At 42.5% G+C, this 26,276-nt stretch overlaps 1 protein-coding gene across 2 annotated transcripts in view; it reads right to left on the reverse strand.

The window, feature by feature from the left end:
* kmo (kynurenine 3-monooxygenase) overlaps window positions 1-26,276 on the reverse strand; it is a 135,873-nt gene that overhangs the window by 47,210 nt on the left and 62,387 nt on the right. For both annotated transcript variants that reach the window (XM_072511510.1, XM_072511500.1), the window contains exons 7-11: window positions 25,075-25,240; window positions 24,898-24,969; window positions 12,740-12,861; window positions 10,476-10,623; window positions 3,143-3,200 (exon numbers count right to left, since the gene is read on the reverse strand). In XM_072511510.1, the coding sequence (XP_072367611.1) occupies window positions 3,143-3,200; window positions 10,476-10,623; window positions 12,740-12,861; window positions 24,898-24,969; window positions 25,075-25,240 (566 nt within the window). The remainder of the gene's footprint in view (window positions 1-3,142; window positions 3,201-10,475; window positions 10,624-12,739; window positions 12,862-24,897; window positions 24,970-25,074; window positions 25,241-26,276) is intronic.

Consider the following 26,276-nt stretch of genomic DNA (forward strand, 5'->3'; position numbering starts at 1 on the left):
ACTGCACTTAAATGCAACGTGGCGAGCGACGCATTTATGCCATTTTCGGGGTGCCGCCGGATCCCGATTTGGCATCAAACCGGCGCCTACCGCAATTTTGGCGTCGGACGCTATTCTCCGCCCGATTTCGGCATCGGCCGATGGTGAATCCCAACCATCATTTCTCTAATTGCAACCTTCAGTGCCAGGATAACCCCTGCGATCCTTGCACAGAACCCAATGTCCACTGGCAGACCCACATCCAGCTGCCACCCGTCGATGCCCCTAACCTACTCCCAACTCAAGAACCATCCAATGTGGGGCATGGTCAGTAAAGACCACCGCCGACTACTCAGATTTCTTCACCCCTGTCATTTGCGATCGACTTGTGACGAAATAATCAATCTTGGAATAAACATTGTGTGCTGAGGAGAAGAAGTTATTCCCCGGATAACTGAACTGCCAAGGGTCTGTGTCCCCCCTCCCCCCCCACCCCCATTTCATCCATAAAAGCAATTAATGTTTTTTGCCATACCCTTCTGGGCCAGCAATCTTGTCCTAGAATGATCTACCCCTGGGTCTAGCACACAATTCAGGTCTTCTCCCAAAATAGGCTGATGGGTGTCTTGATCCAGTATCTTTGCCAGCAGCTGTTTCATGAACATTGTGTCAAGCCAATTTGGGGTGTAAACATTCACCAACACCACCTGTTTCCCTTCTAACACCCCTGTTACTATAACGTACCTCCCTCCCGCACCTCCTGACACGCTCTCTGAACGAAACCAGACCCTCTTATTAATGAGGATCCATAACCCACCCCCCCCCGGGCCTTGCTGTCAAATCTCGAATGGAAAACTTGGCTCACGCAAACCTTCCGAGACCGCACCTAATCTCACTCGCGCATGTGGATCTCCTGGAGGAGTGTCACGTCAGCTCTCCAAGTTCTTTAAGTGAGCAAAGACCATCGCTCTTTTGACTGGACCCCCCCCAGGCCCCGCAAATTCCAGGTGACCACACTTCTAAGGGGTCAATTACCCCCCCACCCCGCCCCCAGCCTCGAGTCAGTCATTACCATCGCCCCCAGCCTTGAGTCAGCCATTACCACCGCGAAATGTCATAGCTTCACCAATGATCCCCAGGCCGACCTAGATGGTAGAACAGAAAAAAATAACTGGTACCCAGTCAGTGCCCCCCCCCCACCAACATCCTCCCCCAGTCAACAGATAACCTATCATCTCTTCTAACCCTCTCCCCATCCCGCCCCTCTTCTACACCCATCGAGTTTAACCAAACTAGCCCAATAAGTCACAACCCCATTCCCCCACTTGACTTCCTTTAACTAGCTAACTTTTTTCCGATTCAGGGATAACTTATCGTGGCCTGCACATCTTTTTAGGTTGTGGGGGTGGAACCCACACAGACATGGGGAGAATGTGCACACTCCACACGGACAGTGACCTATGTCCTTGATGCTGTGAGGCAACAGTGCTAACCACTGTGTCACTGTGCCGTCCAACTAGCTAACGTTCTAGTGCTAGTGAGGTGACCACCCCATCCCAGGTCTCACCTATTCCTTAACCATCGCCTTCATATCTGAAGCACATTTCTACCCCCAATCCTCTTTCCCTCTCCTGATAAACAAAGGCCTTAAACTGGGGAAAGATACCCCCATCCCCTGTCGTCTTGGCAACCGCTAAGCCCATAAAGAAGGAAAATCTTTTTAAAAAACAAAACATGGGTAACGATCCCATCCAAATACCTCCACCATTAACAACCCAACACCTTAACAACATGAACCATAAAAGCAGTAAAACATTAACATCCCACCGCCCGCATCCCTCAAGCTGTGTCTAGACCACGATCTTTGATAAAGTCCTCTGCCTGCTCGGGAATTTCGAAATAGAAATCTTTTGATTTGGGTACACCCCCAAATCGCGCTCTTCGATTAAAGAGGACCGTCTTCACCTTATTGAAGGCCTCCCATGGCTACCACCCCTGCCATCATGTCGAGGGTGATAGGCATGGCCGCCTCCTCTACCATCTTTGATGCCTCGTTGCTTGGGCTTGACTTTTGCAATTTCACCCCTCCGCCCCCTCTTCGATGTCAGTTCTGACATCTCGTTCATGATGGTCAGTTTCAACATGGAAAACTAGGGGTGGGGATTTTCTGCTCCCAATTTCGTCAGGCGGGATTGGTAGTGCCAGTGGGTGGTGCTGGTGCAGGGGATTGCCTGGGTTGTGGGGATGTTGCATGGGGGTGCATGGGGTTTGGGGCTTCATATGAACTTTGGTGCACTGGGGTGGCCTTTAAAAATGGCGCCTCGATCTTTAAAAAAAAAAACTAAGCTGTTGGCGGTGCAGTGAGAGCCCACTCTGCTGGCGTGATGTCGTGGGACACACCCTGTGTCATTTTTTCCACTGTTTCCAACAATATGGCATACAAACCCACCGTTCATGCCAGCTTTGATTGCAGCTTTTCCTGCCCGCTATCGCACTCTGTCAAATACAAGGAAAATTCTGGCCCATGTTTTCTATGCCCTCTAAATTCTGGCTTTCATTTATTTCAAGACTAACACTTCCTCCGTTCTAACCACAGAAAACACTTCGCAGAAGTTGAAGTGGCCAACAGAACAAAGTTATTTATAAACATTGACATTAGGATCAATGGAGGGTACTGATGCATTCAAGCTGAAGGGAAAGATAAATAAACCAACCTCCAGCCTGGTGTGTTTAAACCATTAAACTCTCAATCAAGGCTAGTTAAAGATATTGCAAAGCATTTCAAAGGATCTCAGGGGATTTTAAGGCATTTCAAGTGGTGTTGGCTTTCTAGGAAGGCTCAGACACTTCAAATAACATCAGTTTTAAAAGCATAGGGATAAAGAGGCAGTTTGGAGGAAAGGGAAAGTCTTTCGGGCTTGCATCTTCAATGAACTCTCTGATCTGCTTGTCAGCTGTCAGGCAGAGCAGTACAGAGTGAGAAGGCCACTTCAAAGTTTAAACAGGTCAGACAAGGATGATGATTTCAAACAATGCAGTATCATTGCTTACAGAAACAACTTTTCTTGTTTTTTTGCTGTGAATGCAGGTTAAACTTGAAGTTATAGCGATAACGTTGTAACATTACACAAATTTGCAATCTCCAAACGTTTTAGAAACTCACAGAAATCATTGTCGAACTGGTCCATTAATTCATCGAAGACCATGCAGTCTTCAAAACCCTTCAGAAATGGGGAAAAGTAAAAACAAAATGGTTGCATCAGTTATTGCTGCTCTCTCACACTTGGAAGAAAAATACAGTGAACGATCTTCCCCTTTTAGCACTTGGGCGTAAGGGTGGCTGTAGATGAAAAGTTGGGTTTACTGCATTCAGGTTTGTGATCCATGATATTTTGCAGCAGGCACAAGATGAAAATCTGTCCGAAACTGATCAACTGATGAGTCCGACGTACCTCCGAGTCACGCCAAAAAGGAAGGCTACATTGTAAAATGCAAGAAAATTGCTCATCTCCAGGTTTTGTGCAGGTAGATTGGGAATTTATTTACTAAATTAGGATTTTGTGCAGGGAGATTGGGAATTTATTTACTAAATTAGGATTTTGTGCAGGGAGATTGGGAATTTATTTACTAAATTAGGATTTTGTGCAGGGAGATTGGGAATTTATTTACTAAATTAGGATTTTGTGCAGGGAGATTGGGAATTTATTTACTAAATTAGGATTTTGTGCAGGGAGATTGGGAATTTATTTACTAAATTAGGATTTTGTGCAGGGAGATTGGGAATTTATTTACTAAATTAGGATTTTGTGCAGAGAGATTGGGAATTTATTTACTAAATTAGGATTTTGTGCAGGGAGATTGGGAATTTATTTACTAAATTAGGATTTATCTGATCTCTTCGTCTTTCATTCGAGAGGCTTGACAAATAAGATAAGCCATCTGCCTATGTAGGATTCCCTGAGGACACAGAGTCACTGAACCTGTCAGGTTATGGTGTACACCTCATGGTGCACAGTCACGGGTATGGAAATAGAACACATGTAATCAAGTGACATAACGATACAATTGCAATGGTATTAGAAATCCGTAAGGAAGTAAATAATAGGACTGGATTTTACACTCCGTCGCTTGGGGGCTTGTAAAATCCCATAGATGGCCTTGCCGCTGCCCGCCTGCCCGCCCCGATCTATTTGAAATTTTATGGGGGTTGGGGGACGCCTTGGACAGCCCACCAACCCATCCCCTACACTCCTCCATTCACCCCTTCGGCCTTTTGAAGCCCCCAAGTGGCCAATTAATGCCTCATCCTGCCCCCACTGGTATTTTATCCACGGTAGGTGGAAGCCCATTCCATAGCAGGAAGTCCGTCAACTTTAGCTGCCCAAGTTGGTGTCAAGCAGGGGGGTGGGGGCAGGATAGTAGGGTGGGTGAAGGTGATGGTGGGGGAACCTCCTTTGCATGCCCCCTTAGGCCCATCGTAGGCAACCCCCATCCCACCGTCACCTCCTGGCCGGTTTCCATCCCTCCCCCTGGCCTGCTGAATCCTTCCTCCTACTCATCTCACGACAATGGGATGAGAGACGAGCTAGCTAAGGTAGACTGGGAGCAAAGACTTTATGATGAAACAGTTGAGGAACAGTGGAGAACCTGCCAAGCGATTTTTCACAGTGCTCAACAAAGGTTTATACCAACAAAAAGGAAGGATGGTAGAAAGAGGGAAAATCAACTGTGAATATCTAAGGAAATAAGGGAGAGTATCAAATTTAAAGAAAAAGCATACAAAGTGGCAAAGATTAGTGGGAGACTAGAGGACTGGGAAATCTTTAGGGGGCAACAGAAATCTACTAAAAAAGCTATAAAGAGTAAGATAGATTATGAGAGTAAACTTGCTCACAATATCAAAATAGAGAGTAAAAGTTTCTACAAATATATAAAACAAAAAAGAATGGATAATGTAAATATTGGTCCTTTAGAGGATGAGAAGGGAGATTTAATAATGGGAGCGGAGGAAACAGCTGAGGAACTGAACAAGTTTTTTGGGTCAGTCTTCACAGTGGAAGACACAAATAACATGCCAGTGACTGATGGAAATGAGGCTATGACAGATGAGGACCTTGAGATGATTGTTATCACTAAGGAGGTACTGATGGGCAAGCTAAGGGGCTAAAGTGAGAGACGTCTCCTGGCCCTGATGGAATGCATCCCAGAGTGCTAAAAGAGATGGCTAGGGAAATTGCAAATGCACTAGTGATAATTTACCAAAATTCACTGGACTCTGGGGTGGTCTCGGCGGATTGGAAATTAGCAAACGTGACACCACTGTTTAAAAAAGGAGGTAGGGGCAGCATGGTGGTGCAGTGGTTAGCGCTTCTGCCCCACGGCGCCGAGGTCCCAGGTTCGATCCCGGCTCTGGGTCACTGTCCGTGTGGAGTTTGCCCATTCTCCCCGTGTTTGTGTGGGTTTCGACCCCACAACCCAAAGATGTGCAGGCGAGGTGGATTGGCCACGCTAAATTGCCCCTTAATTGGAAAAAATGAATTGGGTACTCTGAATTTTTTTTAAAAAGGAGGTAGGCAGAAAGCGGGTAATTATAGGCCAGTTAGCTTAACTTCGGTAGTAGGGAAGATGCTGGAATTTATCATCAAGGAAGAAATAACGAGGCATCTGGATGGAAATTGTCCCATTGGGCAGACGCAGCATGGGTTCATAAAGGCAGGTCGTGCCTAACTAATTTTGTGGAATTTTTGGAGGACATTACCAGTGTGGTAGATAACAGGGAGCCAATGGATGTGGTATATCTGGATTTCCAGAAAGCTTTTGACAATGTGCCACACAAAAGGTTGCTGCATAAGATAAAGATGCATGGCATTAAGGATAAAGTAATAGCATGGAGACAGGACTGGTTAATTAATAGAAAGCAAAGAGTGGGGATTAATGGGTGTTTCTCTGGTTGGCAATCAGTAGCTAGTGGTGTTCCTCAGTGATCAGTGTTGGGCCCACAATTGTTCACAATTTACATAGATGATTTGGAGTTGGGGACCAAGTGCAATGTGTCCAAGTTTGCAGACGAGTGGTAAAGTGGTAAAGCAAAAAGTACAGAGGATACCGGAAGTCTGCAGAGGGATTTAGAGAGGTTAAGTGAATGGGCTAGGGTCTGGCAGATGGAATACAATGTTGACAAATGTGAGGTTATCCATTTTGGTAGGAATAACAGCAAAAGGGATTATTATTTAAATTATAAAATATTAAAACATGCTGCTGTGCAGAGAGTCCTGGGTGTGCTAGTGCATGAGTCGCAAAAAGGTGGTTTACTGGTGTAACAGGTGATTAAGAAGGCAAATGGAGTGTTGTCCTTCATTGCTAGAGGGATGGAGTTTAAGACTAGGGAGGTTATGCTGCAATTGTATAAGGTGTTAGTGAGGCCACACCTGAAGTATTGTGTTCAGTTTTGGTCTCCTTACCTGAGAAAGAACGTACTGGCGCTGGAGGGTATGCAGAGGAGATTCACTTTGTTAATCCCAGAGCTGAAGGGGTTGGATTATGAGGAGAGGTTGAGTAGACTGGGACTGTACTCGTTGGAATTTAGAAGGATGCAGGAGGATCTTATAGAAACATACAAAATTATAGAGGTTGTTTCCACTGGCGGGTGAAAGCAGAACGAGGGGGCATAGCCTCAAAATAAGGGGAAGTAGATTTAGGACTGAGCTTAGGAGAAACTTCTTTACCCAAAGGGTTGTGAATCTATGGAATTCTTTACCCAGTGAAGCAGTTGAGGCTCCTTCATTAAATGATTTTAAGATAAAGATGGATAGTTTTTTGAAGAATAAAGGGATTAAGGGTTATGGTGTTCGGTCCGGAAAGTGAAGCTGAGTCCACAAAAGATCAGCCATGATCTCATTGAATGGCGGAGCAGGCTCGAGGGGCCAGATGGCCTACTCCTGCTCCTAGTTCTTATGTTCTTGCTGAGACCCCCAAACCTGGTCTAACATGGGCTCAGGGTGTGGTGGGACTACCAACAGTCCCAGCAGGTGGCAACACTCCCAGCCGGCACTTCTAGGACTACAGAGCTGCCGGCTATCTGATTAGCTAGCAGATCTCTAAGGAAGGAATCCTTACCATGATAGGGGTGGATGCCTCTCCTTAAAGCAAATAATACTGCCCCCAGTGTTAAATGGCTGCACAGCAGAGGCACAGCTTTGACAAAGGGTCATCTGGACTCGAAACGTTAGCTCTTTTCTCTCCCTACAGACCTGCTGAGATTTTCCAGCATTTTCTCTTTGGTTTCAGCATCTGCAGTAATTTGCCTTTAAGCAGTGTTGGGGTTGTGGGTGAACTCCCCTTTGACACTATGGCTGGGCACACAGGGACTGTGATGCCCTGTAAAATCAAACCCATTGTGGGGTAGTGTTAATTTACAGTTACTATAATCTCTTCCTTGTCCATTAGCTCCTTGTAGGACCCAGTAATTTGTTTAGTTGTAGTAATTTCCCTGGTTATTACCAGGCATTCCCAGTGGTTTTTCTAAAACTACTTTACCTTGACAATCAAAAATAAGGTTTTGCAGTAATACCAACTTCTTGTGCAAATAAAGATACTGTAAGAAATAGGACATTTGAAAATGCTTTTTTAAAAAGAATTGTATCGAACTCTCATGGAACTAGCTAACACAGCATTTATCCGATTTTAAAAAAAAGGGCCAGTGACCGTTACAATGTAGAGATAAGGGAAACAAGGATTGCACGCATTGAGGTGATTAGACTCTACAAACATTCTTGAACTGATAACACCTCAAGCCAGGGTGATGAGCGGGGCAGAGAGGTAACCACCCTGACACCTTGGGTATTTGTCCTGTATCCATTGGTCAGAAGGGTTTGAACAGGTGACTGACACTGAATAAGCCCCTCAAAATTAAGTATATTGACAAATCCTCGTCAGGTGCAATCTTTGTCAGGTGGCAGTACTGCCTTCTTCACTTGGTAAATGGGTCAGGAAAGAGCAAGGAAGGCAGGACAAGAGTTTCTGATCATTTCAGTTAGAGAGCAGAATTCTGTCATTGCAAGCTACTGAGGTCAACACACTCTGTCCTCTGGGAGCGGTGAACCGCTCTCAACTGTCATGGGCCGTATACCTGTCCTGTCTACTTAGGTAATGGATCATATCTAAACTGTTGCTTCTTAATAAGCTTAATAAATAACATAAACTTACTTACGAATATTTAACTGCCTATCTTAGGAGCCTGTGGCTCCTGAATCCAAAATCTTGCAATAATAAATGTAAAAACGTTTGAAAGTGTAAGTTGAAGTAATTATGGGGCCTGAGAGACACATCCGGTTTCTTTCCCCACAATAATTTGAGTTGGAATTCAGTCCGGATTGAAATGATGAAGTAACTTTGAGACAGTAAAAGGATGGCCATATGAGCTGATGAACTGCAACTGGTAATGCTCAATGCTAGCACCATGCTGGGCGCAAAATGGGGTGAAAGTATTTCAGTCTACACATTGAGCGACGACAAAAGTTACCATTCAAAATTCAAACAAAAGTGACTGAAAATATTTTGGACGGCTTTATTTTTACAAAGATTGCTGTAGATGTTGAAACATTGAAGGTTGGAAAAAGATTTGAGAATTGGCGGAACAATTGTTAATTGGATTAATTGAAGTACAAAAACAGAAATTTGCTCATAATGAAACGCAAATGTGGGCATGAAGGAAAATGACGGAAAAGAGAGTAGGTCAGGTGGCAAAAAGAGAGCCAAAAAAAAAAACTTGTATTTTTATATTGCTGTAGTAGATCGGAGCTGGTGCATACTGGTGTGATACACAGCAACCATATCTGAAGTAAGTGTCTGCAGCTTGAGGAGCTTTGGCTCAGGGTTGATGAGCTGGAGTTTGAACTTCGGACATCCGGTGTTTCTGTCAGAGAGTTATGTATGGGGATCCAAGAGGTAGAAATGGAGGAGTCTCAGGCCTGACAATGTCCAATAGGTTTGAGGTTCCTGCAGGTGAGAACAGTGACTGAAAGGTGGATAAGCAAACTGACCATGGCACCATCGTGCAGGGAGCCATTCAAATGTGGGGAGTAAATGCCAACAATCCATTTGCCTGTAGACTTAGAAAACGTCTCAACTTCTCAAAGATAATTGCAAATCAAGAGGCGAATGGAAGGGAAGAACTTGAAACAGGGATAAATGGGTCTCTTCAGGTTGGCAAATTGTGACTGGTGGAGTGCCACAGGGATCAGTCCTGGGTCCTCCACTATTTACAGTCTATATCAATTACTTGAATGAAGGGACAAAATGTATGGTAGCTAAATTTGCTGATGACATCAAGATAGGTAGGAAAATATGTTGTCAAGAGGGGGTGATAAGTCAACAAAGGGATATAGATACATTGGAGGTGATTATGAGCCTGCGTTAGCCCTGCACAGGCTCACTGATGCGGCACAAAATCTGGAGAGAATCGGAAAACACGTAAGGTTCTTGGGTGGGGTCCCATGAGAGGTCAGGTTGCAAGAGCAGATTGGGGGACTCTGAAAAGGATGCTTCTCTGCCTCAAGAGGCCTGAAGACGCTCTTGATGAGGGGAGGATGACTGCTGTGAGATTTGAACCCCGCACTCATACAGCGGTGTCAGGACAAAAGGGATAAACTGCGCAGAAGGTCACGCCAGCTGGTTATGGAGGTTTGAATGTCAGGGATTAGTGTCAGGGTAAAAGGCCATTATAAGTGGGTGGATCATTTGATCTGCAGCCTGGTGAACTGGGGAAATGAGGGTGCCATCTAAGGATGAGGCTGAAACTCTAATTTCAGTTTTCACACAAATCAGATGTGCCTCTCCTGCCACCAGAAGAAACTGACCAGGTGTCTAGTCAGCTCCCCGACCCTTCCTTGATGAGTTAATTATGTCAATTAAGTCAGCACAGAAATATATGTGTACCACTGATTGAAGCCAAGCGCTTCACCCAGTATGGAGAGGGGCAGGGAGGGAGGAGGACCTCCTCCTGGGCCTGGCCACACTTGCCATGGTCATCTGACCAGACTGCCTGCCCCTCTACCGTGGCTACATTCGTGGCCGGATGTCCCAGAATAGTGGTATGGGATCTTTTGGTCACCTAAAGGTGGCATGTGCTCCCCCAGTACTGCACTGCAGTGCCTACCTTGATTCTGTGTGTTTAAATCCTGGTGCTACATTTGAATTCACAATCTTCTGACACAAAGGCAAAAGTTCAATCAGTGAGTCACAACTAATAATGGACAGAAAAAGATGAGTGGGTGGGACTCATTAGCAGGCTGCAATGTTTAGCTCTTATTTATTCAATGACTGAAGAAGCACGTGACACGTGAAGGGTATCAGAATCAGAAGAGTGCGTGACTATGTTCTGCTTCTGTAACATTTCTTCACAGCAAGTTTAATAAATGCAAACAAGAATAATTCAACAATGGGCATAGCTGAAAATTCTAAAGCCGCAAATTTGTGCAGGAATATTGAGCACTTACTGCGTTCATGCCTTGACCGTAAAAAGGAACAACTGCATGAGCTGCATCTCCCATTAATATAGACTTGAAACCGACATGGTACGATGAACACTTGACTGAGATCATAGCCTGGGCTGGCAAACGGAAATAATCCTGCTTCAATGCCTCGCTAAAAGAAAAGTCATATTTTGTTAATTACGGTACCTTAAAAAGGTGAGCACAAGTGTTTTTAGGAACAGGCTAAATAAAGTTCAAGATCTGCTTTCCATTCTTCAAACCCATTTGCCCATCTTCTCATTATCCTCATCAGCCTCATCGCTCTCCAGAAATGCAGCAACTTGTTTAGTGAATTCATTTGTCCAGGCAGCCTCAATGCTTAGCATTTGTATTTTGTGCATACTCATATTAGCCATTGGTGAAAAAGTTCCACCCTAGCTCTCGTGGCTTTGCTCATTTTAACAGAAAATGGCATCGATGAGATTTTAGTTACACAAAGCCAAATTTCTTTGTTGGTTAGACCTGGCTGAAGTGTGAAAGCATTGAGAAAATACCTGCTTATGATTTATCAAAATATTTGTCAAGTGGGTTAACTGGTTTATGATTCATCAAAAAACCCAAAACTAGTGAAAAAAAGGTTGAGCATTACACAAGTAAAACAGGTTTAATAGATTGGCAAATTACCCAGTATATGGGTCGGAAAAACCATCCTCCAGAACCACCCCAAGCTGCTCTTATACACTTTTGCAATTTAAAAGCCTCATTCAGAGATTTTAGGATTGTTTTGATTACTTTAAAGCTTTCCTAGTATAGGAAAGATTTTAATTTGGTTTGAATTTTCGCAATTAAATACGACTTCATAACTCTAAGCAACAATGATGTGGAGATACCGGCGTTGGACTGGGGTGGACACAGTAAGAAGTCTTACAACACCAGGTTAAAGTCCAACAGGTTTATTTGAAATCACGAGCTTTTGGAGCTCCTCGCCTGATGAAGGAGCTATGCCCCAAAAGCTCGTGATTCCAAATAAACCTGTTGTACTTTAATCTGGTGTTGTAAAGACTCCTAAGTAACAATGGCACAGATGGTTCTGAATTAAGGCATGATGGTGACATAGTCACCTGTAATATTAATGAAAGAGAGTCATGATATATGTGTGAGGCAGATTTAAAGTAATAACAATACTAAACAAAATCAGGTTTTTAAATTTCAAAAGTGGAGTCACTCTTGTAAAAGCCAACCTGAATTAATGGAGGTTGGCTTTACCCACAATTCAGTATGTATCGATTACCTTCTATCACAGTAACCCGGTGGTCTAAAGAATAGCTTTTTACTAACCTATGAGAAATTTTTGTTTGAAGGTACAGAACATAACTATTGCTAAAAAAAGGACATGTTGTCAAAGCTTTATCTCTGACACTCATCAGGACCGATGCAACAATACTGAATTTTGAGTCTTAAACTTACTAGGAGCTATATACAATCATACATCGGAACTTGTTCTTTGCAAGCAAAAGAAGCAAGTCCAGGCATCACACCTTTTTCTGAATTGAACAAAAGTATGGCAGGACAATAGTTTCCTGATGCTTTCTCCAAAGCAAATCACGACCAGAGTAAACTTGTCAACCAATCAGCACACTTTCCTCATGCATATAAATTGTCGCTCCGTTTCAAATTCGGCATTCTTGCATCTACCCTGATGGCGCAAGACAAAAAGCTTTGACAGTACGTCTTTATTTTTCAGCAAAACTCCTCACAATCTGTTAAGTTGATTGTGTTGTGGTGGTGAAAAAGATAAGCACAGTGTAGAAAAGATTTCCAACAAGAGTTGCATGGACCAAATAAATCAGGGAAAAAGCACAGTGCAGGAAGAATACAGCAGGAAAAGAATGAAGCAGGAGAATTATAACACAACGCAGAAGAGTCAGAGTAGGAGAAACATGGAGTGGGAAGATCAGGTGAGGATAAGCTTCTACTTGTCCCCAAGTTATGCAGCATGTGTGGCGAGGATTTGACTTTTCACTGTAACTCGGTACACGTGACAATAAACCCAAATCCAATCCAACCCAAACCAATTGTAGATTCACCCCATGATATTTGAAACTGACTACCAGGAACCACGTTATTTCACATTGTATTTTCAATCATAATAATTATAAATAATCATGTTTATAATTATATAACTAGTAATTATATCAATCATAATTTATGTCGTAAGGATAGGGTAAATAGATACGCTGAAGAACATGTGAATTCTGAAGAACATCTTGAGTGAATAAGATTCTTACATTCCTATTAGAGGTATGGAATCTGGAAAGTATTTCTTGAAAAACAGAAGCACTTCGTCTGCTGTGGTAAGCTTCTCAAATTCTTCAAAGGGCATGAAGAGAGTACATGTGAATGACTTGTCCTGTCAAACAACAAAAAAATTGTTTTAAAATGCTTTTATTTTTAAAAGACCCATCAACAGGTTTATTATCACCTCCAAAATGAAAGCATGAGTGTGTCCAGACCTTTGCAGAATCTACACTTGTGCAAGTTGTTGGAGAGTGTGTAAGAAGTGAGAATTGACTTTACATCCAATTTCCTTCTCTTTGTCTGATGAAGTGTCTGATTTTCACCCAAGGCATTCAAAGACCAAAAGCTCACAACAAAATGAAAATGTGAATCCCACAGAGCAGAGGGGAAATAATGCAGCTTGAACATGGCACTTAATAATCAATTGTCAGTGATTACATTGTTCATATGGGGAGGGAAGGTGGCCAGAACTAAAAATTGCTACTACAGAGAGGAAGGCAGGGAGGGGGTTTGGGTCTTCCGAACCTGATGTATTATTACTGGGCGGCGAATGTGGAGAAGGTACGGAGCTGGGTCAGAGGGGTTGACTTTCAATGGGTCAGAATGGAGGAGAGTTTGGGTAGGGGTCGGGATTGAAGGCGCTAGCGACAGCGCCGTTCCCGACAGCCCCTGGGAGATACACAGGGAGTCCGATAGAAACAGCTTCAGTGAGAATTTGGAGGCAGTTTCAACAGCACTTCGGGTTGGGGGCAGGGTCAAGGGAAATGCCGATTCGGGGCTGGAACCATAGGTTTGAGCCAGGGAAATGGGATGGAAATTTTCGGAGATGGGTGGAGAAAGGGATTAGGACACGAAAAGATTTATTTCTTGGAGGTCGTTTTGTGGGAGTGAAGGAGCTGGGAGCAAAATATGGGCTGGATCAGGGGGAAATATTTAGATACATGCAGGTTTGAGACTTTGCCAGAAAGGAGATACAGAGCTTCCCAGTCGAGCCGGCTTCCACATTGCTGGAGGAGGTGCTGACGACAAGGGGACTGGAGAAGGGGTAGTTACGGCGGTTTATGGGGCTATTTTGGAGGAGGAGAAGACGCACTAGAAGGGATCAAGGCTAAGTGGGAGGAAGAGTTGGGAGAGGGTATGGAGGAGGGGTTCTGGTGTGAGGTGCTCCGGAGGGTGAACGCCTCCAACTCGTGTGCGAGGTTGGGGCTGATATAGCTGAAGATATATAGAGCGCACTTTACCAGGGTGAGGATGAGCCGGCTCTTTGAGAGGGTAGAAGATGTGTGTGAACATTGCTGGGGTGGCCACGCAAACCACGTTCATATGTTTTGGTCCTGTCCAAAGCTGGAGGATTACTGGAAGGAGGTGTTCAGGGTAATCTCTAAAGTGGTGCATGTGAAACTGGATCTGGGCCCTCGGGAGGCCATATTCGGGGTGTCGGACCAGCTGGGGTTGGAAACGGGCATGGAGGCAGGTGTTGTAGCCTTCACCTTGTTGATCGCCTCAAAGGCGGATCCTGTTATGGTGGAGATCAACCTCTCCACCCTGTGCCCTGGCGTGGCGGGCGGACCTGCTGGAATTCTTAACGCTTGAAAAGGTCAAATTTGAACTGAGAGGAAGGATAGAAGGGTTCTACAATTCATGGGCGTTATTCATTATGCACTTTCGAGAATTGGATCACATCGAACAAAGGGGGGTTGGGGGCTGGGGGGAGGGTTGGGGGGAGGGGGACTGTATGTGTTAATGGTGACTAAGGGTGATTCCTGATTCCTTTTTGTCATTTGTTTATGTTAACATGCGGGCCAATGTCTCGGGTTTGGTGGGAGTGACATGAGAGGGTACCTTTAAGACATGGGTGTTTAAGCAATGTACCTTTAAGAAAACAGTGATGTCAGAGAGTGGGTGGGGCTGAGCTCAGGTCAGCCATTTTGCAGGTTTTTAGTTTCAGTTTAAAAGCAGTGTGTGTGTGTGTCTGTGTTTCCAGAGAGCTGCAAATTTTGCAGTTTGGTTTTTCAGTTTGAAAAGTGCCTGGCTGGTTTTGCTGAGAGCAGCTAAAAAGTGCCTGGCTGGTTTTGCTGAGAGCAGTTTAAAAGTGCCTGTCTGTTTTGCTGGAGCTGAAGGCAACCAAGCTAATATATATCTCTGCCATTCTACAGAAAATATGTATATCCTTTAACCCGATGTGATACTGTTTAAAGGTGTTAAGTCTCTTGGAAGTTTAAAGGAACATTTTAAGGAATTATTTACTGTTGCAATATTTTCTGAGTTATCTTTGAAGTAAGGGTTGTTAAGAGATCCAATGTTTATTTAAGATGTTGAGTTGAGTTCATGGAATAAACAGCGTTTTGTGTTTAAAAACCCACGTGTCCATAATTGTAATTCCACACCAAGGGAAAAAGCCGCGTGCTTGGAAAAGCAACAAATCCATTAGAGGGGGAGGTTGGTTGAATTCCATGATACATTTTAGGGTTCTGAAAATGCCTCGCCCATAACATTTGGGGGCTCGAGGGGGATAAAAGTATATCTATTGGATTGGCTTTTGTGAACTTAATGACAGTGAAGGATTGTTGCTTTTCCGGTGTGGTATTTTAGTTTTAAGTGGGGAGAGTGTTGTGAACAATGGCTCTTTCAGAGGCTCAGAAGTTTTTGGGGGTGGTGAATGTCACACGTAGTACTTTACAGACAGAAACGAAACGCAGACTGTTAGATTTGGCAAAAGCATTGCAGTTAACATTACCTGACAAAATGCGAAAAGATGAGGTAATTATGGCGGTGGTTAAGCATTTAAAGTTGTCTGAGACTCATTGGAAACGGCAAAAATTCAGTTGCAAATTAAACAAATGGAACATGAGAAAGAATTAAAGCAGCTGGAATACGAGAGTGAGAGAGAGGAAAAAGAGAAAGAGAGAGAGAGGAAAAAGAAAAGGAGAGAGAAGAAAGGAGAAAAGAAAGAATAGCCCTAGCAGAACAAAAAGAAAAAGAAAGGGAGATACAGATCAGGGAAAAAGATAAAGAGAGGGAGTTTGAACTTCAGGAAATGGCCATGAAACATGACAATCAGTTAAAATTGGCAGACGTAAAGGGAAACGTACAGTTGGATGATAGTGATGAGGATAGTGAGAAAGACCATCATAGTCGAAGGCTTGGTGGGAATCTATTTAAATATGTCCAAGCATTGTCAAGGTTTGACGAGAAGGAAGTGGAAGCCTTTTTCATTTCATTTGAGAAGGTAGCTAAACAAATGAAATGGCCACAGGACATGTGGCTGTTACTGATTCAAACAAAGCTGGTAGGTAGAGCTAGTGAAGTGTTTGCATCACTACCGGAGGAGGTATCTGGAACGTATGAGGAGGTGAAGAAATCCATCTTAAGTGCATATGAGCTAGTGCCTGAAGCTTACAGACAAAGGTTTAGACATTTCAGGAAAGAATTTGGTCAAATATACATGGAGTTTGAAAGGCTCAGAGTAACTTTGATAGGTGGATAAGGGCTTTGAAAATAGACCAAACGTATGAAGCTCTCAGGGAAATTATACTTTTAGAGGAGTTTAAAAATTCAATTCCTGATGTAGTGAGAACTCATGTGGAAGAACAGAGGGTTAAAACTGCGAGATTAGCAGCGGAAATGGCAGATGATTATGAATTAGTTCATAAATCAAAGATTGGTTTCTGACATCAGTTTTAGCCGGTGAGGGATAGAAACTGGGGACATAAGAAATACTCAAGTGGTAAAGGTAAAGGTGATCTGATGGGAGACAATAAAGAGAGTGTACCTCAGATTAAAAAAGAAATCCAGGAGGGTGGAAAAGAAATGAAAAGTTTCAAATGTTTTCACTGTAATAAACTAGGCCATGTAAAGTCACCGTATTGGTGGTTGAAGAAAAGCATTGGGAAGTCTGATGTGGTAAAACAGGATAAGACAGTGGGGTTTGTTAGAGATGTCAAGGGAAGCGAAGGAGGTGCAAACGATTGTACAGCCTTTTCAAGAAGTAATTGTTAAGAAGGTGCCAGATGTATTTAAAGAATTTACATGTGTGGGTAAAGTTTACTCATGTGTAACAGGAGGAGCAGATAAAGAAGTCACAATTTTAAGAGATACAGGGGCTAGTCAATCTTTAATGGTAAGAGATGAGGAATTATGTAGTTTGGGAAGAATGTTGCCAGAAAAGGTGGTGATATGTGGAATTCAGGGTGAGAGGAGCAGCGTTCCATTATATAAGGTAAGGTTGGAAAGTCCAGTGAAGAGTGGTGAAGTGGTAGTAGGAGTAATAGAGAAACTATCTTGTCCAGGAATACAGTTTATCTTGGGTCATGATATAGCTGGATCGCAGGTGGGAGTGATGCCTATGTGGTTGATAAGCCAGTGGAAAATCAGACAACTGAAGTGTTGAAGGACGAATATCCTGGGATTTTTCCGGATTGTGTAGTAACAAGGTCGCAAAGTCACAGGTTAAGACAAGAGGAGAAATCAAAGCGTGAAGATGAAGTTGAAGTGCAATTATCAGAAACGATTTTTGAGCAGATGGCTAAAAAAGAACAAGAACAGGTGGAGGATAAGGCGGATATTTTTAGTTCAGGAAAATTGGCGGAGTTACAACAGAAAGATGTAGAAATAAAATGGATATATCAGAAAGCATATACGGAAGAGGAATCTGAGAGTATACCAGAGTGTTATTACCGTAAAAATTATGTCTTGATGAGAAAATGGAGACCTGTACACATGCAGGTGGATGAAAAGTGGGCAGAAGTTCATCAAGCAGTATTGCTGGTAGGGTATAGAAAGGAGGTGTTGCGAATTGCACATGAGGTACCAGTGGGAGGTCATTTGGGAATAAGGAAAACTCAAGCTAAAATCCAGAAACATTTTTATTGGCCTGGACTACATAAAGATGTAGTTAAATTTTGTCAATCATGTCACACATGTCAAGTGATAGGGAAACCTCAAGCAGTGATAAAACCAGCACCCTTAATACCCATTCCAGCATTTGAGGAACCTTTTACAAGAGTCCTAATCAATTGTGTAGGACTGCTTCCTAAAACAAAAATTGGGAATCAATATCTTTTGACTATAATGGATGTGTCTACTAGGTTTCCAGAGGCCATTCCAGTATGTAATATTACAGTTAAAAGGATTGTGGAGGAGTTACTTAAATTCTTTACTAGATATGGACTACACACAGAAATTCAATCGGATCAAGGAACAAATTTTACTTCAAAGTTATTCAAAGAAGTTATGGATAGCTTAGGAATAAAACAATTTAAATCAACTGCGTACCATCCAGAATCGCAGGGAGCGTTAGAAAGGTGGCATCAGACATAAAAGACAATGTTGAGGGCGTACTGTCAAGATTATCCAGAGGATTGGGATAAAGGAATCCCATTCATATGGTTTGCAATTAGGGATGCACCTAATGAGTCTACCAAATTTAGTCCTATTGAACTAATTTTTGGTCATGAGGTAAGAGGACCACTTAAATTGATTAAGGAAAAATTGGTGGGTGAGAAATCGGAAATTACACTATTGGATTACGTGTCAAATTTTAGGGAACGATTAAATAGAGCAGGAGAATTGGCTAGACAACATTTGAAAGTTGCACAAAATGTGATGAAACGGGTAGTGGACAAGAAATCCAAAGTTTGTAGTTTTGCCAGTGAGGATAAAGTTTTAGTGTTGTTACCAGTGGTAGGGGAGCCTTTAAAAGCTAGGTTTTGTGGACTGTATCAGATTGAAAGGAAATTAAGTGAGGTGAATTATGTGGTAAAAACACCAGATAGAAGGAAGACTCACCGAGTGTGTCATGCGAATATGCTTAAAAGGTACTTTGAAAGGGAAGGGGAGAAAAAGGAGGTTTTAATGATTCTACTTCAAAGTGACAAACCAAATCCAGATGACTGTGAATTTGACATACCTCAAATTAAATTGGAAAATGAGGATGTTCTTAAAAATTGGGATGAATTGTTATGTTACCTTCCAGAGGAAAAACAAACTGACCTGAAACAGTTATTGATATCACATGGGCAAATTTGTAGAGATAAATTGGGAAGTACTAAAATGGCTATACATGATGTAGATGTGGGAAATGCTGTTCCTATCAAACAACATCCATATAGACTTAATCCTTTAAAATTGGCACAGGTTAACAAAGAGATTGAGAGTATGCTTAAAAATGGCATAATTGAAGTGGGTTGCAGCCAATGGATCTCACCCATAGTGATGGTGCCTAAACCAAACGGTACGCAACGGTTGTGTGTGGACTATAGAAAGCTGAATGCAGTTACAAGAATGGACTCTTATCCTGTCCCACCATTGAAGGATTGCATGGGGTAAGTGGGACAATCTGCTTTGATTTACAACTTCCAGATGTGGAAAGAACATTTAAAGCATCGTATGGAGTTCTTCGATCAACCTCAGGTGGCGGGTTTGGTGATTAACCTAGCCGAAAGTGAATTTGGGGAAGCCCAAATCACTTTCCTTGTGGAGTTTCCGATACCCTCAAGACGAAGGGAAATAATGCAATTTCTTAGCATGAGTGGATTTGATCGAACATTTGGGCAAAAGCTTTGTGGCGTGATTACTCCACTGATGGTCTTGCTAATGAAACGTCAAAATTTTCAATGGACAGCAGACTTTCAACAGGCATTTGACTGCCTGAAAGCTGTGATCACCAATGTTCCTGTATTGGAGAATTGTAAGGGACTCTGTGGTCAGATTGAACTAAATTATCTGATTCTGAAGAGAAATGCCGAGGAGTAGAGGAATGGATGGATCGTGCAGAGACTTTGTTCAAAGAGACTGTCAATCGAGAAGGATTTTGGTTGGAGGAAGAAGAACAAAGAAAAATGGACTATATTATTATCCCTGTTTGCATGTGTTGTTTTTTTTAAAAACATAAATGTATATATACTGTGTACATTTCTTAGTGGATGGTGCAAAAGTGAAAAATGAAACCATCTCGAAGTTGATGGGGTTTTTTGTTTTTTTTCTTGGGGGGAGGTGTCATGTGAGGGTACCTTTAAGACATGGATGTTTAAGCAATGTACCTTTAAGAAAGCAGTGATGTCAGAGAGTGGGTGAGTCTGAGCTCAGGTCAGGCATTTTGCAGGTTTTTAGTTTCAGTTTAAAAGCAGTGTGTGTGTGTGTCTGTGTGTTTCCAGAGAGCTGCAAATTTTGCAGTTTGGTTTTTCAGTTTGAAAAGTGCCTGGCTAGTTTTGCTGTGAGCAGCTAAAAAGTGCCTGGGTGGTTTTGCTGAGAGCAGTTTAAAAGTGCCTGTCTGTTTTGCTGGAGCTGAAGGCAACCAAGCTAATATATCTCTGCCATTCTACAGAAAATATATATATATCCTTTAACCTGATGTGCTACTGTTTAAAGGTGTTAAGTCTCTTGGAAGTTTAAAGGAACATTTTAAGGAATTATTTACTGTTGCAATATTTTCTGAGTTATCTTTGAAGTAAGGGGTGTTAAGAGATCCAATGTTTATTTAAGATGTTAAGTTGAGTTCATGGAATAAACAGTGTTTTGTGTTTAAAAACCCACGTGTCTATAATTGTAATCCCACACCGAGGGAAAAAGCCGCGTGCTCGGAAAAGCAACAAATCCATTAAAGGGAGAGATTGGTTGAACTCCATGATACATTTTGGGGTTCTGAAAACGCCTCGCCCATAACAGGAGGATGGGATTGTTGTTATTGATATGGGGATTGACATTACATTCGTTACTGATTACTGTTTATTGTTGGGTGTAAATTTGGGAGAAAATGTGAAAAATGAGAATAAAAAATATTTTTAAAAATATATAATCAATTGTCAGAATTGTGTAACATGAGTTGTATGCAGCCACTGCTTCTAATGCTTATAAACAAATGAGTTTGCTGGTTCATAATCTTATTATGATTATACATTATGAAATTATCACTTATAGCCGTTTGGGAGCAGAGAAGTTGAGTATTGCTGAAAAAGATATGTTGAAGCTTTTCATCTTGCATTCACCAGGACATTTCACAAGAATACCAGTATAGGGGGAAAACAACAATTTATACTGTATGAGACGAAAGTGCTTTTTGGTTGGCAGATAAGACTTTTATTTGTAGAGGCACTGCCATGGAGAATACACCAGGTGACTGACAGTTAACTGACAAGCATTGTTTGAAATTTAAACCAGGCAGTATAGCCTTGATTGGTCACAGCATTATCCTGAAGAATGAGTCAGTGAATGACTATCACTTATTTTCTTTAGCTGAAAGAGGCACAGTAGGTGTACATTTTCTTTCTGTCTGTAAGAACAGGGCCCCATGTACTAATATATGTATTTTCAGCTACACGCAAATGTGCCACACTGCGAGCCCAACTGACAATCTTAAATTGGTTGTCAGTATGATTTTTCGCACACCGAGGATTATTTACCAAATAGTGTCCAATTGCGGGATCACATCTAATTTTGGACATTATCTTATTTCAGCATCAATTTTCTTAATTTCCTCACTCTCTTCCAATGCCTGATTTACAGCAATTTCTGGTACGTTATTTGAAGAACAATGCAAAATATATGTTCAATTCATCGGCAATCTCCTTATTTTGCGTTATTAATTCCCCAGATTCACTTCCTATAGGACGAATTGTTAACTTTTTTATTTTTTAAATATCTATAGAAATTCCTATTATCTGTCTTCATATTTGTAGCTAGCTTTCTCGCATACTGAAATTTACCCCTCTTTATTAATCTTTTAGTCATTCTTTGCTTTTTAAAATATTCTGTCCAATCTTCTGACCTATTACCCATCTTGGTGCAATTATATACTTTTTGTACACTATTACTGCGCTGTATCGTTCTATGTTCTATAGTGTAGGTTAGATGGCTTTTGTTTCGGTGCAACATCGTGGGCCGAAGGGCCGGTACTGCGCTGTATCGTTCTATGTTCTATAGTGTAGGTTAGATGGCTTTTGTTTCGGTGCAACATCATGGGCCGAAGGGCCTGTAATGCGCTGTATCGTTCTATGTTCTATGTTCTAAACTTAAACAAAAAGTATATAATTGCACCAAGATGGGTAATAGGTGAGAAGATTGGACAGAATATTTTAAAAATTGATACTATATTTAACTTTTTTAGTTAGCCACGGATGGTGGGTCCTCCCCTTGGAATTTTTCTTTCTTGTTGGATTCTGAAATACCCCCTTAAACATCTGCCGCTTCATATCTAGTGACCTATCCTTCAACCTAAATTCATTTTTTCTGACCTGAGTTTGTGCCCTCATAATTGCAGTTATTTAAGTTTTAGATACTAGTCTTAGCCCCACTCTTCTCTCCTTTGAACTGAATGTAAAACTCAAACACATACAGCTATCTAAGGATGTCTTCACTATGAAGTCATTAATTAATCCTATCTCATTGCACAATTCTCCATCGAGTATAGCCTGTTTGGAACGTGCTGATCAAAGAAATTATTCCCAAATCATATCATGAATTTGTCATCTATGCTACCTTTACCCATCTGATTATTCCAGTCTATTTGTAGATGAAAATTCCTCCATGATAATCAATGTACCTTTCTGACAAGTTCACACTATTTCTTCTTTGATACCCCGTCCTACCGTGTGATTACTGTTAGGGGGACTGTACACCACTTCCACAAGTGGCTATATCATTCTTCATCTCGACTGAAACCACTTCTGAATCTTGGGTTTCCTGAACTTGGGTCATCTCTCTAATTAACAGAACCACCCCCGCGCCTTTTCCTAACTCCCCATACTGCCTAACAGTAACATACCCTTCAATATTCAGTTCCCAATTCAGTTCCTAATCCATGCCACCATGCAGCCATGTCGCAATCAGTTCATATGTTTTGTTCCAAATGTAGCGTGGATTCAGATACAGAGCCTTAAGTTTTGTCCTATTATTAGTTTTGTAACCTTTAGCCTTATCTGTTGATTTGCTCTTAGATTTGTACTCCCTGCCCCTTCCTCTCACGGTCTGTTTATCACTTGCCATATTAATACCTTTCTCTCTTCCCTTGTCTCTGCTCCTTGATTTAACACATCTGCCCAACTTGATCCCATGCCCCCACTATTTAGTTTTAAATCGTCTCTACTTCCCTAGTTATGTGGTTCACAAAAACACTAGTCCCATCATGGTGAAGGTGTAGACTGCCCCAATGGCACAACCCCCATTTTCCCCAGTGGTTGCCAGTGTCCCACAATTTGGAATGATCAAAGGAACATGCTGTTTTATTCAATCAGCCAATCACTGGGATGTATGGCCCACATATCTGGCATCACACTGGCACTGAAATTTATACACAGCATTGTTCAGTTATGTGGTAGGCAGGACATCTTTTTGGACTGATGGCAGCATCTTTCTAGTGGAAAATACCCGAACTACCCTGTCTAGAACCCTCAGGATTTTGAATATTTCTATCAAATCTCCCCCCAAACTTCTCTTCTACAAAAAAAACAGTCCAAACCTCTCCAATGTATCCACCTAAGTGAAGTTCTTCAACCTTGGAGCCAGTGTTATGAATCTTTTCTGAATTGTTGTTCAAACTTTTTGATACTTTGGGAGCGATCTAACCAAATTGCAACAGAGTCCCCTGTTTCCCAGAGTTCACAGCCGTTATCTAATGGGGCTTTGTAGCAATCAGGGGCCTCAGCAGGGAACACCCTGCCAAGGCCGTACATAGTCCCATTTCCTGCACTGAGGAGCTGCGCCTTCGAGAACTCCTTCGTGCTGGAGGAGATCGGGAAGTCATTTTTAAATGGATCTCCGGACCCTTCAAAGCCCAAACTCACCTATATGGGGGGCGGGTCTTCGGACTCCCCCCCCCCCCCCCCCCCCCCCCCCCACACACACACACACTCCACAGGCAGGGCACCCCGATCCCTGCACGGCAAATATGCCAACCTGGCATCTTAGCACTGCCAACCTGGCCATCCTGACAGTTCCCCTGTCAGCTGGCAGTGTCATCTGGTCACCTTGGCAGTGCCAGGCTGGCACCGAGATGGCACTGCCAGGTTGACAGGCCGGCAATGCCAATGTGCCCAGGTGGCATCAGCCATGCCAGGGTGCCACCCTTCCCAGAGGGCAACCACCTGGGGGCCTTAGATCCCCCGGGAGACCCCCACCCTCAAGTGCTATTCGTACTGAACGGCACTCGCCAAAGGTCTCCGAGACAAAGGGGTTAGATCCCACGGCCTCGGTAGATCATGCGAGGGCATATTAGAGACTAGAAATATGCTAATTTGCCAAATACTGACCTCACAAGGCATGGCGAGCCGGGTTGATCCCGGAAAAGGGATCTTCCAGCATCCTCCGTTTGCCGATCCCACCCTTTGCCTTTCCTGGTAATTTCAGGTAGACTGGATATTTTTCAGGTCCACAGCTGACTGTCTTTGGCCCATTTGTGGGTTTTTTCTGATGCAATGATCTGATCAGGCTAGCCACTGTCCTGCAGGGTAGCTTTGGTGCACTCTATTTCTTCACCAAGCTTACAAGTTGAGTAAAGTACCTGGGCCCTATTTACAAGATTGTCGATAATGTACGGATCTGTACAAATCCCAGAGTGTATATTGACGGGTTAAGGTAGGCATGCGGTAGACCAACCAATTAAGATAATCCGTTGCTTTCATTACAGTGGCATATTTACTCTTGCTGGAAGCACCATAAATTCATATGCAGGGATCCGGTCTCAGCAAACATGAGGAATAGGTTCTCATCTGGCACCTTTTCTGAAATGCCCAGGAGCTTGGCAAGCTAACCATTCCCTGTTGCTTTCTCTATGGCAATGCCTTGGCCAATCAGAATTTGATTTGCTGGCCAATCAGCACCCTTTTCTCCTGCGGAATAAATTGTGATTGTTTGAGATTCTTAGGTTTGTTCTATTGAGTGCAAGTTGAAAATGGCCCACAACATGGGAGCTCACCTTCTCTGGGTCCAAAGAGAATCAACATAAATGCCTCTTTGGGCTGTTTATTGTGATGCCCTGCCAGTCACCTCTCAAGTAACAGTGGCAGACTGTAAGGAAACCAGCAGAATTTTAGTGTCCCAAAGATCAGACCCCCACGTGTCTCGAAATTCTCCAAAAGCCGAGATGCAATTTTTAAAAACGTATAAAGAAATGAATTGCTCAGACATTGAGTTTGATTAGGTAGTTAATCCTTACCAAGTTCGGCAAACCAGTCATCATGAAGGCATTTCTAGGCCATATGTGAAGAAGATTAGGCTCCATTGCAAACTGGAAGAAAACAGTCTGATGTTTATTTCTGTGTACAACGGTTAACATGAAAGGCAACTAGGAAGAAACTTTTTAAAAAGTATTTGTATCTGCACCAATCCTTACATCACCATTTTTAGGAGGTATTGTAAGCTCCATATATCCATGGGGGATGTAGACCTGGCTGTAATCAAACCTGGTTTGTCGCATGAACTGTTTCCTTGTAGTTGAAAAAGCTCCATCGCATCCGACAACAAGGTCCTGTGAAACCTCATAGGTCGAGCCATCAGGCCTGGTATGAATACAAAGCCAAATATTTTACTCTATAGCATATGATAAGCTTTGCAGATATTGGAAGTCCAAAATGAAACATTCAAAATCAATGAGTAAAGTTCTCTCCATGACCAGCTACAAAATGTTTTCTGAGGAAATTTAAAGGACATTGAGAAGCTGGAAGCAACAAACTGCAGACAGGAGTGATTGATGATCTTCTTCCCTCCCGAAGCTCTACGACCAGTTTGTTCTACAACCTTCTTCAATATTGGTTAATTATTTCAAACTATGATCAATCCGCATGGTGATTACAGCAGAGAAGGCCACCATTTAAGAGGTATCTAATATATACTCATTAAGTGGTTAAGATTAATCCCAGTTTACAGTAAGTATGTTGAAGGAATTTAAAATATTATCATTTTATTTTTAAAAGTCTGAAACATCTAACTTTGCTCCGCATATCTACGAAAGTATTGAAGACAACGGGGGCGGCATGGTGGCGCAATGGTTAGCACTGCTGCCTCACAGCGCCAGGGAAGCGGGTTCAATTCTGGCCTTGGGTGACTGTCTGTGTGGAGTTTACACGTTCTCCCTGTGTCTGTGTAGGTTTCCTCCAGGTGCTCAGGTTTCCTCCCACAGTCCAAAGATATGGCGGTTAGGGTGGGGGAGTAGGCCTAGATAGATTGCTCTTTCAGAGGCCACATGGCCTCCTTCTGCAGTGTAGGGATTCTATGAATGGTCAATCAGAAAACATTTGTTACAATGCTGCTCAACTAGATAGGCAAATATATAACAGATTTAAAAGTGCACCGAAACATATAACTTCCGTGAGAGAGAGGAAAGGTATGAAGTATAGTAGTATTTACAATCAAAGTAAACAGTATGAGGAGCGGGACAAAGTGCATTCTTGCAGTGGAATCAGTCATGCCACAAATGCCTAAGATGTTAACGACAGTGTATAATTACAGGAGTTTCAATTACATTTTTAAAAAAATATTTTAATTGGCATTTTGCACTTAATATCTAAACTTTGCAGAACAATACAGAAACAAAAA

This window comes from Scyliorhinus torazame, chromosome 1, assembly GCF_047496885.1.
Source record: "Scyliorhinus torazame isolate Kashiwa2021f chromosome 1, sScyTor2.1, whole genome shotgun sequence".
Lineage (NCBI taxonomy): Eukaryota > Metazoa > Chordata > Chondrichthyes > Carcharhiniformes > Scyliorhinidae > Scyliorhinus > Scyliorhinus torazame.